The 16382-nt window shown below is 40.3% G+C and overlaps 1 protein-coding gene across 14 annotated transcripts in view; it reads left to right on the top strand.

Annotated features, from left to right (window-relative positions):
- The window catches only part of TENM4 (teneurin transmembrane protein 4), a 1541819-nt gene that overhangs the window by 1377970 nt on the left and 147467 nt on the right, over positions 1-16382 (top strand). For all 14 annotated transcript variants that reach the window (XM_031505163.2, XM_077781310.1, XM_077781309.1 and 11 more), the window contains one exon: positions 11288-11389. In XM_031505163.2, the coding sequence (XP_031361023.2) occupies positions 11288-11389 (102 nt within the window). The remainder of the gene's footprint in view (positions 1-11287; positions 11390-16382) is intronic.

Here is a 16382-nt window from a genome sequence, read left to right as displayed (position 1 = left end):
TGTGTTCAGGCAGGCAAGTTCTCTTGATCTGACAGACCTTGTACAAAAGGTTTCTTGATTGGGGGATCTATTTTAGTTTTTGGGTCAAGAAAAGGTTTATTTATTGCTGAAGTTTATGCCTTCTTTTTTTCTTTCTCTCTTTCTTTCTGTCCTTCTTTCTTTCTCTCTTTCTCTCTTTCTTTCTCTCTTTCTTTCTCTCTTTCTTTCTCTCTTTCTTTCTCTCTTTCTTTCTCTCTTTCTTTCTCTCTTTCTTTCTCTCTTTCTTTCTCTCTTTCTTTCTCTCTTTCTTCCTCTCTTTCTTCCTCTCTTTCTTCCTCTCTTTCTTCCTCTCTTTCTTTCTTTTTTGTTATTTCTTTCTCTTTCTTTCTTTCGTTATTTCTGTCCCTGTGTTTTTCTGTTCACTTTTTTTCAGAAGAGCAGAATTCTGCCTTAATAACATGGCATGTGAGTGCTGTCTGAGCGGTTCTGGAGAAATGTGTAAAATGGTGCATATGGTTTTTGTTTTTACACTTTTGTATATAGCTCTTTCCACGCAGCCCAGACTGCGGGCTAATGTAAGCACAGCTTGTTTTATTCCTGTCGTATTACCAAGCTGCTAGAGCAGCTTTGTGCATGCTTTTCTTTCCATGAATGCTCCCCTGCTAAAGCACAGAAATAAGGTTGTGGGAGTTACTCGTCTGCTTTGGCAAACAAAAAGAAAACTCTTTCTGTACTAGAACAACAGACACTTTAAAGCCTCACTTTTCCAAAGGCTGTATTCACGTGTGCATACTTGCATGCAAGACCACAAAAACCAGAAGCCAACAACATCAACGTCTCAGGAGTCACTGGACCAATCTTCATTTTACATGAGGGCCAAGCAGATGAGAAGGACATGGTTTGTGCAGTCACTCCTGGCACACGTTGACTTTTTAAATGATAACAGTTGGTTTGTATATTAGATGTGTGACTGCTTTCTTTTGCTGAGTGCTCCAAAATCTCATAAAAATTTCATAGATTATCTTAAGCTGATTTCTAGACAGAGGCTCTGAGAAGGAGCAAGATTTGACCACATATGTGCAGTGAGTCTGCAAGGGGCAGGAACACAGCCATAAGTACTGTTTTTTGTCTGGCCCTGACAGAAGACCACCTAGAGTTCAATGCAGCTTCCTGAGCACAGGCCTTTGGTGGCACCTGAGATGCCTCAGAGAACTTGGGATATCTCTCCGGGGCGGGGGTGAGACTGACATAGAACCTGGAGGGGAGTCAGGCTTTTGTGTAGCAGTGGCTGCAGGCCAGGCATCCTGCTTGAGAGCATGTCCTAGCACCAGGCACTTACTTAACTGAACCTCACATATCAGTCATTCCAGCCACTACATCCTAGGTTATCAGGCTGGATATATTAACTAAAGACTTGGTGTAAAATGAAATGTATGTTTTTATGCATCCAAAATTACAACATTGCCAAGGCTTCATGGCATTTGTTTGACCAAAAGAGATTACATTTGTAGTTCTCAGTGTGTGTATGCAAGAATGGTTTGGGTTTTTTCCTCCTGTAATACACCAACTTAAAATACCATTTAAAAGGAAACTCAAGGCCAGATTTAGCCTTGCCCTGAGCTATGACAGCAGATAATGTAATGTACTGAACGTGTAGTAACTTCACTCTTGCTAGTGCAGCTCCAGAAGTTGAACCCTGAAGGCTGAATAATTGTTGTTTCCTGTATTAGTTTGTAACAATTTATGAGAGTGGGAAGGAACAAAAAAAAATTCTTTGCAATCCCCTGGGCAAGTAGGAGATATGAGAGTTTCATCTACTGGAGTAAAATTCAGGTTTAAAAATATTCCAACTGCAAAAAAGGGAATCTAGGAAGAAAATAACTGTTCACAGTGTGTCTTTCTAGATCTCCACAGCCATGCCACAGTTATGTTACAAGTATGGATGAAAGTCTTATTGTGCTTGGAAGCTGCATTGTAGAAGGAAAAATTAGAAGGTTTCAGTCCAACAACTACTCTTTGTTTAAAATCATTCACTATTTTTTTTTTTCCCCAGGTAACTTCTAACCTGTGGTCCCATTTCAAGTGCTTTGGAACAGAGAGTGTTTTTAGATGGTCAATGTAGATTCCTTAAGAACTGTATTTCAAGACCCTTGTGTGATTTTACCATTGCTCACATTGTAAGGAAACAGTGTTCCCTGTTTGGCCCTATGGACAGTAAAAATACATTAGCAGGATTTTCTGAAATTTGGTGAAGACAAGGGAGATTTTTCCATCAAGTTAAATGGTCATATACATCGACAAATGCCCAAGTGCTTTTGAAATCCCTTTACACTTCATGCCTTCAGCCATCTGAGAGGTTCAGATTCTAAGGCATTCTGCCCTGGAAAGATTTCTTCTTAATAAGGAAATAGTAAGAGAAAGGAATGAATCAGGGAGATAAAGTTCTCTCTCAAAGAGCAGCCCAAATTCAGACCAAATGTGGCAAAGGTTTCTGAAATGATCAGGCTTCTTCTCTTCTTTATTTACTCCCTGACTATTCCCACTTGGTCCCTCTTTCGGTAGAAGAGAAGTTCAAAATAGGACAGAAAAAAATCTGACTTTTTAGTATTTCCAGCTGGGGCTGGAGTCAAATGTGCTTGAAATAGTGTGAGAAAGACTGATATGATTGTGGTGAGAGCTGTTTGAGTACCTGGATATGAATCTCAAACCAGGCCTAAAAACCAAAGTATAGACAGCTCAAAGGAAAATGTGCTCACATGATGTACTGTGAAATTTGGCAAAATCAGCAGCTCTTGATTTAAATAAGCAACCCAACTGCCTCTGAGCACCAAACCTTCTGTGCTTCACTATCACCTTGTAAAATGGCCCAGCCTGTAAAGTCACTTCTAGCAGGGGCAGGTGTCTATTGTCAGTACCCTCATGGAGATGGGGGTGTATCTGCACTTGCAAATTGCTTTTTTAAAACATTCTTACAGAAAAAAGAGGAGGGAGAATAACATGCAATTCAATATTGTGGTTACTGTCCTCTCTCACTTTCCAGATTCAGGAGTGATTTAAAGAGCTGTTTAATGGACTGCCTGCTTGTTGCCCTTTTCCTAATTTAGCATCCTTATACCTGCATGTGAAGATTAGAGTTCCACTGGGATGTGAGAGCAAAACAGGGTTATATGCATGGATCCTTAATTAAAACAGACCTCCCAGCCTTACGAAAAACAAAAAAATATCAAAATTTTGCACAACATCAACCGGCATTAGCAGTATCAGCATCACGCTAGGTGCCCTCCAGAAGAGGAAACTGAAAGAGCACTCAAAAATAATGACTGAGTTTCCATGATGATGTCAAGACTTTCACATCTCAGGCTTCCAGGTGTGGATTACTTGAGCTAGAAGTATAAAAGCTATACAAAATAAAAATGAAGCAGAAAATTTGAAATCTCAGCAGGTGATGATGTACTATGAGAAGGAACCAGTCCTTTAAAGCTTCATCTAGGGAAGGAAGAGGAGGAACAAGGGAATACCAGACCTAGCATTTCCACATTTCCTTTGTTTTCAGGGTGTTTTCTTTCCCCTTACTTTTTTTTTTTCCCCTTTTTTTTTTTTTTTTTTTTGGCTCATAGTGTTGGGTCTGATGCTTGAAGACATCTGAAACCTGCTTATCCCCTCTCACCTCTTTGTCTGCCTTGGCATTGTTATCACAATTACAAGGGCAGGTGACAGTTCTCTAGGCTTTGAATCCAGCCTCTCCTGCAGTGAAATTCAATCAAATAGCATCATTTTTTTGAAAAATAAACCAGACTGAAAGCTCTGCAACTGGGAAGTAAATTAAATGTGTTCACAGAGCTTCAGAATCCTCTTTGCCTTTCATGTTATACTGCTTGACTTCCTATTAAAATTATTGCTAACGTAGTCGGGGCAGTGACAAGGAGCATTTTTGTGAAAGAGAGATGTTATTGCAATGAGCTTGTAGGTGTCAGCTTTATCCTGGACAAGCAGGTCTGGGAAGAATCCTGTGTAGCTTTCTAAGGTTGCTCTAGTGCAGCAAGCAGTAAGGTGAAATAATGTGATGTCCCTTCACTCTCCCAAGCGATATAATTCAATGTACAGTGAGTGAATGCTGGGCAGTCCTCATGGCCCTTTTGTACTGATGTGGCTGACAGAAGATTTCAAGGTCAGATATGAACCATGGAATCTCCCTGCTTGCTGCCTTGCTCCCTGTGCCTTCCCACCCTCCCTGCAAAACATTCTTGTTAGCCAGGGGCTCACAACTAGGCAGAAAATTGATCAGTGGACAGTTACGAACAATATATTTCTGTGTGACAATAAATATATGTATTTGTTTGATATATTAAACAATTCTATTTTAATTATTTGATTTACCTCCTTTTTTACTTTACTTGCTATTTTTGAATTAATGTGTCTTTGTATAGAGATAGTCAACATTTATTAGGAAAGGGTAAAAAATTTTTATTGTGCCAATTAGTATGTATGCAATATTTTCCTGGGCTGGTAGATGAGTAGCTGTGGCAATTTATTTTAGGCTGAGCATCTACATATGTCTTCTCACCAGCACTGAACAAAAGATTTTGAGGCCATTTTTATGTAGTGGTGGAGTAGACTACTAGTTGAAGGGACCAGACAGGATACTTAAAAAAACCCTGCTCTTTTCTTTGCATCTCATTTCTCATATGGAATGTTCTCACTGGTACAAGTTTTTTGTATTCCTTGAGCCTTGATTCCTGAACTGAGATTAGCATTGATTCATTAAAGTCTAATTGTCCTGCTGCAGTGTTATTCCTACATGTTTCTGACACCAAACACAGCCATCTCCAGAGCAACTTATTGAGGTTATGCAATGAAACAATTACATTTAAATTCATACAGCCACACAGCACTGAATGGCATTTAATCAGTTCTTAGAAAGCAGTCCTGGTGCTTATTAACTCCCAAAAATCTACTGCCTTCAGTTGCCAGTTAGATAACTATTTTTTCTTTGCCAATAGATAGTTGCCTCTAAATGCCTAGGGAATCATGATGCTTGGTGGCAAGTGCAGACTATAAAATATTTATCTTTAACACACAATTGTATTACTGCAGCCTCTAATAGGATTTGGTGTCAGGCAAACATCTGCCTTGGCCTCTGGCCCAAAGATAGGAAAACAGGCTATTAAGTTGGATGTTGCATAGTAAATAAATAAGGTGGAAATATTGTTAAAGTAGCTGTACTGCTGACCAGCAAGCCTGGTGAGTATATAAAAAAGAAGTCCATCAAGAGTCTAGAAATTTGTCTAGCTTCTTAATATGTTTATTGTCTTGCATCTGGATAAAGGTAATTCATGTTGGTAATTGTGGGCCAGGCTGACAGATCTTTATAGAGTTCACTGCAGTAGAATTGGCTTTCATGGGGCTTTTTGTCAGCAGCAAAGTGGTCCCCTGAGTAGGCTGTTAGCCTGGGAGCTTTGTTGCTGTCACATGAGTCAATTTATAATATAAAGCAAATGCTGTGTTGCATTTGTCCATGCCTCAGATTAAAACCTAAAAAAAAATAGGAATGGTAACAATTAGCAATTTCATACTGAACACGATAATACCCTTAAACAAAAGATAGTGTAGTGTGAAGTCTTATTGTGGGTATGGGCTGAATCATGCCAGTTTATGGCTTCTATCAGAGTAAAGGGTGATTGCAGTGGGAAAACTAGCAATGTGACAGAGCTTTCAGCCAAGCTTCCCTCAAAATCTGACAGCTGTGAGTTTACTTGTATGGAGAAACATCCCCTGAAAGAAATGGCAAAAATAGCAGATCAGTGTTATTTTATGCAATATGCTAAATTATAGCTGCTGAGGATACTTAGAGAATTTTTTTGTTTCTTTCTTTGCTTTGATAACTAAAGTTCATGAGCAGAAGGGACCTTAAAGAGTACTTCAGAAGAAGAGTTTTTGCTCTTGAAGAAGTCTAAGCTTTCGCACTTAATGGATGTTTTCCATTTCATATTTTTATGAATCCAGAAATTATTTTGTACAGCCTTCTTTTCCTGTTTGAGGTAGGCTGTCTTAGGATAGGGAGTACCTGCTCTGTCAGACAGGGCATTTCCATACCATTCTCCAAAATGACAGTGTGGATCTGAAGACCAATTGTCTCATTATGCCATTTAGACTTTTTTTCAGAGAAGTATGAGGATATTTATAATGGAGAACTGCAAAGATGCTCAGAGGGCTTAAGTACCTCTACTATAGAGACAGGCTAAGGGAGTTGGGGCTGCTCAGCCAGGAGAAGGGAAGGTACCAAGGAGACCTTAGAGCTCTTCCAATACCTAAAAGGGCTACAAAAGAGCTGGAGAGGGACTTTTCACAAGGGCATGGAGTGAGAGGACAAGGAGGAATGGCTTTAAACTGACAAGTAGGCAGGTTTAGGTTAGATATTAAGAAGAAAATCCTCACTGTGTGATGAAGCACTAGCACACACTGCCCAGAGAAACCGTGGCTGATGCATCCCAGGAGGTGTTCAAGGCTGTGGAGCAGCTTGGTCTAGCAGAAGGTGTCTCTGCTCATGGCAGGGGGATTGGAACTTGGTAGTCTTTAAGGTCCTTTCCAATCAAAACCACCCAGTGATTCTGTGATTCCATAAAATGACTTGCTTTTCAGTTGCTAATTAGATTGTGAAGCTGGCAGAATACTTAATTCCATAGGCAAGCTTCTGCATTCCCTCTTAGAAATCCCACAACCTCAAGTTTTGCCCGTGTGCCCCTGGTATGAGTTGTTTGTTTTTGGAAGTTTCACTCCAGCTATCGTTGGTTGAGAGGTGACATGGAAACTGTTTTCAGTGTTCTCTTTTCATTTAATAGCAAAACCTGATGAAGGCATCATGCATCATCCATTGGCTGGCCCTCCAGTTATTAATGTCTGCCCTTACCGTCTGGTGTCAGTCAGATCTCTTCAGGGATTTGGAAGCCAAGAGAAAACTGTGGGAATCAGACTGGAAACAGAGAACATATGTATCTCTTTCTAAAATAGAATTGTTCATGGTCCCACAGTGAACTTTAACAATTAAATAAAACAAAACAAAAACATTGTCATGATTCTTTAAAGGAGTTCCCATGGTACTATTCATAAAACACCATATGAAATTTTGTATATATTGGAAAATACTCCTCTAATTATGTGAACAGCTTACAGAATAAGTTGTATAATGGAGACTAGAAGCCAGCCATAACTGCAGTGGCCTGGTTTTGCTTATTGACTGATAGTGTGTCACCTCTGTAGCAATGCTGACTGTGAACATACTCAAAAGAAAGACAGCTGCTTTGTGCCACTGACTTTGGGACTCCCTGAATGTTAAAGTTGTGTCCCTTCTATCCCATATGGCTAAGCCCTAGCTTCTGAAAATGTATACTTGATTCTTTATTCTTTCCAGAGTTCTCCCATCACGACTCCCTAATTTCTGATGCCAAGTCACCTGCCTCCTCCTGTTTAGCTTGAAATGTAGGTGTTAGAGCACTGTGTGTGAATGTGCATGCACTTGTACATGCCAGAAGGGCCGGAAAATTTTCTGAGGTGCCCAACTGGCAGTCTGTAACCACTGAAACAAAATTGTCTTAGGATGAAAACAGAGGTTTTTATGAGAAGCCTTGGCTGAGTATAACTTGGTAATGCCTGCAATTTTCAAAGTAAAAAGAAATTCCAGGTTGTGATTCTGCCTAAGAATATAAATAGGAGCATGCTTAGTGTTGCACACACAGCTTGCAGACTTCCTGCTCACAAGCCTCAGTCCCTGCCTTGTTTGTGCTCATTAGCTCTGGAGTTTCTGAGGGAAAAAAGTGTGTTCATTTAACACTTCCCTTATGGAAATACTTTGGAGTTGTTTGGGAGTAGTTTTGAGACAAAGATGCACTGCATGAACCTTCATCGCTTTTCAGAATTGATTCTCAGTAGTGAAGAACTTCTGGGAGTGTGTGAAGACCTTAATTGCCCTGAATCACCAGAAAAGTTTGCATCCTTAACTGCTAAAAAAACAGCAAGTGGCACAAGTCACAGGGGGAGTAGAGTTTCTTTTCACTTCATCTCTATCAGGCAGGCTATTCCAGGGCAAATAGAGGTAGTGTAAAATGAGAATACATTAAAAATGTTACCTTTGGCTATATTAGAAAAACAAGGGACAGCAGAGAAAGCAGTGAAAAGGGATGAAAGGATTTTTAAGGGCCTAGTCTGTTATTAATAGTAGAGGGTATTCAGGCCACAAGTAAAAACTACTGAGGTGCTTCAGTGATGAAGATAAAATGGGTTTCATCCACCTGTTTTTTTAATTCCTTTTGAGATAGCCACTGTGGCATGAAGCAGTTTGGCCACACTTGCAAAGAAGTGTCTGGGAAACCAAAGATTGAGGAGGTAGTGATAGATGAAGTGATATGTGTGCATATCACTGCAGCTTTACAATGACAAATGTCAGATCTGCATATAAACCAGAAAATAGATATGAATGGTTTTTTTTTTAATGAGTTAATGTCAGTCACTGTCAGCAGGGATCTGACCAGTTAGAGGTGTCTCTGCTGAACTAGTCAGAGGAGGAAATAATGCACCACCAGAATGAAGGTTCTTAAATGGATTCACCCAGAGGTTCTGGAAAGGCTGGTTACCTAAGCACAGGTCTTCTCCATTTCTGTGGTCACTCTGAACTTCTAAATCCCTTTGTATGTAGTCATTGTAGTGGACAAAGTAATTCAGTTTAATCTGCAGTGAACATCAAACTGGTGTGCAGAGTCTTGCCTGTCTTGTCCTAGGCATCACAGGCATACCAGCTGAACCCACTGTAACTGCAAAATACTGTTTCCAGTAACAAAGATTACCATTTTGCTGATGTGCATTGTCACACTTTGGAACAGCTGCCATGCTTGATGTTATGCTACTTTTTAGGTATTTTCTAGATGTTTCTGTGGGTCTTTTTACTATTTTGCTTAAATATATTACAAAAATATACCAAGAACGCTATATGGATATTTAGTCCTTTTCAATATCTTAGTTTTGTCCATTAAAGCAAAAACTTGGGAAAAAACCTTTTTAAAATAGTTTTTAATATTCTAAAGATGTTAATGCTGGGAGTCTGTCCTGCCTCAAGCCCTGAGCTATTCCCCTTGACTTCACAGCTCACACATGTTACATCTATGCAGTGTTGCTCCACCTTGCAGCCCCTGACCCAGTTGGCAGTGGGGTGGTGAGGTGTCATGGGACAACTGCACTGATGCTGAATAGCATGGCCCTTCTTTTCCTCGTTTTCAGGCAGCAGAAGAAAAGAATTCTCTAGTTGTTTTTTTTTCTGCTGCATTCATTTTTTTGCCACCTTTTGAGCTTAATGACCTCATTGGAGGGTCTGACAAGTGGCAGAACCAGCACAAGAAGAGGGTGCTTAGAGTTGTTTTTAGGATGAGAAGACTAGAGGAAAAGAACTGACCGTTTCAGCAACAGGAGGGGTTAAATCTCCTTGCCCATCTCATTATCTTTTTTCACAGAGCTCACACTCAGTATGTTCTTCATGTGTGTAAGTATGTACATAAGTAACTTCCTTTTCCTGAATCTCTGGGTATATCTCTTGAAGAAAAGAAAAATAAAAGTATTGTTTAAAAAGCATAGAGAAAAAAAAAAGTCATAAAGTGAATTAATTTTTGTTTTCAGCAGTGACATTAGCCCGTGTCAAAGTTCTGAAGATTATATACACATGAGCTAATATTAACTTTTCATTTACAGGATAGATTTGTGTTTATACCTGCTATGAAGTGAGAGATGATATTCCTAAATAGCACTATGAATGCATGAGGCCTTAGTTATTACTTCTTTATTCTAGGAAGCATGGCTGCTCTTTGATTGGAACAAAGATGGCACCTCAAGCCTAAAGGGTTGACTGCATGTTGTGGCTGTATTTCAACACACCATCAAGTGAATACATGCTTAAGTACTGAGTGTTTGAAAACTGACAGCACTTCCTTGTACCTTTCTTGCTGCATGGAGCTGTCTGCTTATGAGATGTCTGAAGTCAGAACTTAAAACATAAATTCTTTAAACTGGTTTTATTATTTAAATTTGCTGTTGTCCTTTGTGAATTATTGAATTACACCGCAGCTTTTAAAATGTCCTTCAGAAACCTCTGCTCTTTGTCAAACACCCATACAGAACTGGCTTCCTTTCATTTGTGATTAGAAACTAATCTGTGCATCTTTGCTGTTGCTGGTTCTCTTCACTTGCACTGATTGGGAGTTTGCAAATAACTTTGCTCCTACAAGGCCTTGTGAAATACATCTGTGCAAATGCAATCATTATTCACAGGGCTGAGATTTTCACCCCACTCCATGCATACTACCAGTGCCCTATCTCTATTACCAAATCCAGTTTTCATCTGATAGGCATCTCCCTCAGAGAAAATGTGAAATAGCGCTGTCAAATTGAACCATGGTATTTATTACAATGTCTTTCAAAGCCTCATATTTACTCAGTCTTCACTCAGTTTAGTGTTAGAAAATAAGAGTATTTTCATTCTCTTTTTGTTGTGTTTACTAGCTTGTGTTGTTCTTTTATGAAAGATATGTTTTAGCCCCAATATTCTGAACTCTATTAGAAAGAGAAGTGCTAGATAACATTTTGCTTACCTGTTAACTTCCCCTGAAAAATGAATAGCTGGTGGTTTTGCCAAAGTCAGGGAATTTAAGATGATAACTGGAAATAGAAGAAAATGTGAAATAGACCCATTCCTGTTCCACCAAATAGAATATTAGCCCCAGCACTTTGAGCTGTTAAAGATACAATTATATAATGTATAATGTATTATATTCAATATAATATTGCAGAGCAAATAAGAAAAAATTTGGTTAGAGGTATTTAGTGAGCAAGCAGATAGGATAAATCAAGGGTCTTTGTTCAGTAAGTTCATAGGGGAACATATCTATCATCACTCAGCTCTTTTTGGCACAAATAAATGCCTCAAGGTCACTTAATCAAGTCAAAAAAACTGGACCAAAATTGTATGTTCTGCCATGAGAATGGTGTGTATTGCATCCCTGCAATAAATTCAAAGAGGAAAAATGGTCGTAAAAATATACAGGAAGAAAAGACATTTGGAAGTTTTCAGGTACTGAGACAATGCCAAACCTGGTGGGTGCTGAGCAGCTCGTATTTAATTGATTTAAATGGGTGCAGCTTACACTAATACTTTCGCCCTGAGTGCAGCAATTGCTTTGAAGTTTCAACTGTCCTGCCGATCTGGAGCCCTCCTAAACTCCGAGGTGTTTTCTTGCCTAAAGAAGTGTCTGAATTCTCTTTTGTTTTCCAGAATCAGTGGATAACTGTCCCAGTAATTGCTATGGGAATGGAGACTGCGTATCTGGGACTTGCCATTGCTTCCTTGGCTTTCTGGGCCCTGACTGTGGCAGAGGTAGGAATTTATGCCTCATTAACTGTTACCCTCTCCGATTCAGTTAACATTTTTCTTCTGGAAATTATATTCATGATGGTGCCTTTTGCAAAGTACTCTTCACCCAGTGTGGGGATGCTGCAGTAGAGTGGAAACAAGTTGATCTGTGGATTATGTTTGCCACAAATTTGCTAAAATTTTAATCAGCAGCTGAGGGACCCGTGGGTATTTACCCTGGAGAAAAGAAGGATGAGGGGACATCTTACTGGTCTCTACAACTACTGGAAAGGAGGGTGCAGCCAGGTGGGGATCAGTCTCTTCTCCCAAGTAAGCGATAGGGCAAGAGGAAACATCCTCCAGTTGTGCCAGGGGAGGTTTAGATTGGCCAATATGAAAAATTCCTTCAGCAAAGCATTCAGACTGCTCAGGGGAGTGGTGGAATCAGCATCTCTGGGAGTGTAGGTGTGGCATTTAGGCACATGGTTTAGTGGTGGGCTGGCAGTAGAGGGCTAAGAGAGTCGGACTTGATCTTGGAGGGCATTTCCAACCTTAATGACACTATGATTCTTTACTAATTGTGACTGCCGTGCCCTTAGCAACAGCACAACCCCTTTGGGCTGCTTGTGGACAGGCAAAATGTCACATTGGAAATTTTCTCTCTCTAAGTGACTTTAGAAAACAGGACTTATAAATGTGACATTGTGGTTTGTTTAGCAGAGCACTTTTATCATGGTGTGGTATGACACTATAATGATACTTTCTTTTAAGATACTGATTATACAAAAAGTACCTGGCAAGTCTGCCTGAGCCTGGCTGTGGGGAATAGGGCAGCATTAGCATAAGGCTAGGAGTGGGATAATGGCAGGAACACTGGTTACTCTGGCCAAAAGTATAAACACTGGGAGGACTGAGAAGGAGACTTACCCCAGTAAACAGTATAATACATTTTTCTGCTCAAGTGATAAGTATTTTTAATAAATGACTTTGGAAGGGTTTTCTTTGGCCTGAATTTTTTAGGTTATTCAAACATTTAAAAAAAACCTGAAATACTTTTAGTAAGAACACATTTCAAACCAAGATATGAAAACCTTGCATGTGGGAAATGACAGGATACTGTGCATCAACCTTTCCAAGGCTTTTTTTAGTTCAAACGGTCCAACAAACTAAGTACAGATTTATAAATCTGGGGAGGGAGGTAGCATAAAACGTTAGTGCCCACCCAAGGAGCTGCGGTGAGGCTGCAGGTCAGGCCTTTACCCCAGCTCATCGCTGCTTTGGAAAGCAGGCTGGCGCCTTCCCAAGAGAGAGCTAAACTCTGTCCAACCCCAGCCCTCTCTCCCTCCAGCTGAGCTGGGTCACATCCCAGCAGCCAGGCAGGAGACAGAGATAAGGAGTCGCGCACCCCAGGGCCGGCGGGCGGGAGCTCCCTGCCAAGGCAGAGGCCGGGCTGAACCCGGCGGGGTTTCAGAGTTCACAGCCCAGCAAGATGGATGTGGCAAGCTGTGTCCCTGAGAGCTGTTCTGTCAAACTTCTTGCTGACTCAGGTTACACTTGGTTTGCATTTCCTTACACTTGGTTTGCATTTCCAAGCTCCTTTTCAAAACCCTAGAGCTGGAGACAAAAGGAGTTTTTTTCCATGTCCCATAGCATATTCCAGCTCACACCTCCTAATTTTCAGTAGGGGCAGAAGTTCAGGGCTTGTTTCCCCCAAGGCTCCCTGTAGAGTCTGTGGAGAAGAAGAACTTTCTTCACTGTGAGTCAGGGTACTTAAACTCTTGTTCTGAATCCACTTTCAGAGGAGCTCACCTCTCCTCCCAAGCTACCCTGGACTTTCTCAGGCTTTTCAATGGAGCGATGCGAGTCTCCCATTTCACCAGAGCACATGCTTTAGCTGCTATGAACACCTTTTATTAAACTCTGTCTTTTCATTCAGAATCGTCTGGGTTCAGATCATAGGTTGCACTCTGTCTTTAGGAAGACATAAAAATACCTGGAATGCCAAATTTATATTTCTGTATGCATGTCCACTCACTGGGCATGTTAAATAGATCATGTTGCCCTGAGCATGAGATCCAAGGATTTCAGCGCAGACTTCCTGTTGATTTTCAGGGGCATCCAAGACTCATCTTTTGACCTACAAATCCCTCAAAAGGCAGCATGTGTAAAGCTGTTACGGTATCCATCTGCAGCCTTTCACAATCCCTATATGGAGCAGTAATCCTTAAATAAGCAGGTTCCTGCTCACATTGAAGAATTCTGTGGATTTCCTGGGTGTTCCTTTATTTCAATTCAGCCTTGTACTTCACCCTCCAAATGAATGGGAAAGTCTGGAGCAAAAAGTCTTTTTCTTTTTAGTAATGGTGAATTACTAATGTATTATTAACCAATTATTTTTAAAAAAATAAATGAGAGCAAGTCACCAGAGGTATATTCCATAGGCTTTTTGAAGGTTTTTGTGGACACGAGAGGTGGCCTTCTCAAGTTCTGTATAAAGTAAACAAACAAATTATCTTACTCGCTGATGCTCAACTTTGCAAAAAACAAAGTATGCATTTGGGTTGCTGCTGTCATTACCACACTAGAGAATTACTATAATTTTGCCATCATATACATTGTTGGAATATGAATGATCAAATAATAACTATATATCTTTATACATGGAAAAGAGTTGCACAAGTAACAGGAGAAAAAATTCAGAAACCTCTTTTGTCTTTATTCATTATTGCATGCTACAGGGGTAGTCTTGTTCTCACCATTACCTTGACATTTGTAGCAGTACTTTCCAGGTGATGCTGAAGGTGTTCTCCACAGAAGGCTCTGTGGAGTGTCAGTCTCGCTGCACACTAATTTATCTGATCTTTTACTGAGTGATCAACTGTCTTGTCAGGAAACATGTAAGTCTTTCTCAGCAACCTCTGAGGTAGTTATTCTATCTTCTTGTTGAAAAGAACTGCAGACTACCCCTTGCTAGTGCTTTGAAAGAACAATGTCCATTACTGAGCATTGAAATTTGAGATGGGAGGGGCAGAAAATTCCATCACTTAGCTGAAAAGTGAAATTACAGAGTGTGCTGTGAACTATGCACACAACACAGTGTATCTTAAACAATTTAAGTCTCATATTATATAGGTAGATACCATTTGCAAATTATGCACTTGCAACGCACCACGACAGCACATTTCCTTTAAAGTGAACAGAGTGGTCTTCAGTAATAACAGTTTCCAAATTCCTTTCTTTCCTAAACCTCTTTTATCTTCGTCAGGCAAATACAGTTCACTGCATATCAAACTGGTTTAACAGTCAGAGTTGGCAATACTTTGTATTTTATTGAGGCTGCTGTAGTTCTGGAAGACTCAAACTTGACTATAAGGACATGTGGAAATCACTCATGATAAACTTTGTGAGACTACTGTCTGAAAAGATGGAAGAGAAGGAGAGGAAAGCTTTCCTTAATCATGTAATACCCCCTTCCCACACATAATCAAAGTCAGGAACAAAGCAAAAAAGGATTCATCACATGCCTAATCCAGTTGGATTAAGCAGCAGAATGGAATATTCATTTCACATTTGTCCTGCATAAAATTGTTCATAAATTGCCTTTCCGAGGGGCAGATGAGGAGGCCAGCTGCTCTTACCTAAGGCTGATGTGCAACAGTGAACAAGAGCAGTCTGTGTTTCATATATGTCCTTGCAGTGGAGTTTCAGCAAAATAAAATGAAAGAGAGCAGGATTTATGCAAGTTTCAAAGCAGAGTGTACAGGAAAAGGCTTTTATTTCTGAGGGACTGAAATCAGCATCTTGGCAGAATCAGAACAGAGGACAAAAGAAACATAATATGGCTGGTGTGGAGAATGGAATAAAGAGAAGGCATCATCTGAAAGGAGCTGGAAGAAAGCTTGGAGAGCAGTGATTACAAAAAAGCTCTGGTTGTGGAGGCTGAGGTCTGGTCCTTGATGCCCTCTGCTTCCTTGGGGAACCTGTTCTGTATCCTTCAGTTCAGCCCATCCAACTCTGCCTGGCAGTTTCCAAATTTGGCTCTGAAAATGCTTAATCCTGGGATCCATCATGCCACAGCTTGAGCTTGTCATCTTCCTCTTCTTCCCTTTATCACAGGGAAGAAATCCTGTATCTGGGTGGCCTTGAGAGTCAGCTGACTTTGCTGGAAACAAGGACAATTAAAAATCCTTTATAAATTACATCAATTTCAGAGGATAGATTTATACAGCTTTTATTACAATGAGCTTGGAAACAGTAGAGGCCAATTTTGCCTTGTGGCTGGTAGATGAATCGAGTCCAGCAGAGGTGATAACCAAAAATGGGGGCTGGACATTCCACTAGAACCATAGAATTGTTAAGGTTGGAAAAGACCTCTAAAACTCCTTTCATCAAGTTCAGCTATTAACCCAGCACTGCAAAGTCCACCACTAAGCCAAATCCCCATATGCCACATCCACACATCTTTTAAATTCCATCAGGGATGGTGACTGAGTCACTTCCCTGTGCAGCCTGCTCCAGTGCTTGACAACCCTTTCAGGGAAGGAAGTTGATAGCTGATGGTATGACATGAGCTAAATCAGGGAAATAGTCTCAATGTGGCATTCTGGGCTCTGAGCAAAGTAACTGAAACCCATAAAGCTGAGTGTTAACTCAGAAAAAAAACAGGGGAGTGATTTGTGTGCCACTGAAATCCACAGCAGAGACAGTGTCAAGGAAAGTCTGGCAGCAGGTCAGGGATAATGATAAGCAATCTAAGGTCAGTGGTGCTCCGGAAAGAAGACATGAGTACATTGTGAAATCAGAATACAAGAAAACTGAGTTTAGTTAGTGAAAAAAGATATCAGAGACACAGAGCAAGGAAATAGTCTAACTTAAGGGCATTGTTTGTTTTAAACACTCATAGGAGAATACAGTTAACAGCTCGGTATCATCCATATAAAAGGTTTGGTTTTGGCAAAACAAACAGCAGTATACCCCGGTGAAGACTGTACATGAAGAATGTAAATTACATGCTGGG

Source organism: Lonchura striata, chromosome 2, assembly GCF_046129695.1.
Source record: "Lonchura striata isolate bLonStr1 chromosome 2, bLonStr1.mat, whole genome shotgun sequence".
Lineage (NCBI taxonomy): Eukaryota > Metazoa > Chordata > Aves > Passeriformes > Estrildidae > Lonchura > Lonchura striata.
The sequence above is the reverse complement of the archived record's forward strand: the minus strand, read 5'-3'. Positions and strand labels throughout refer to the sequence as shown.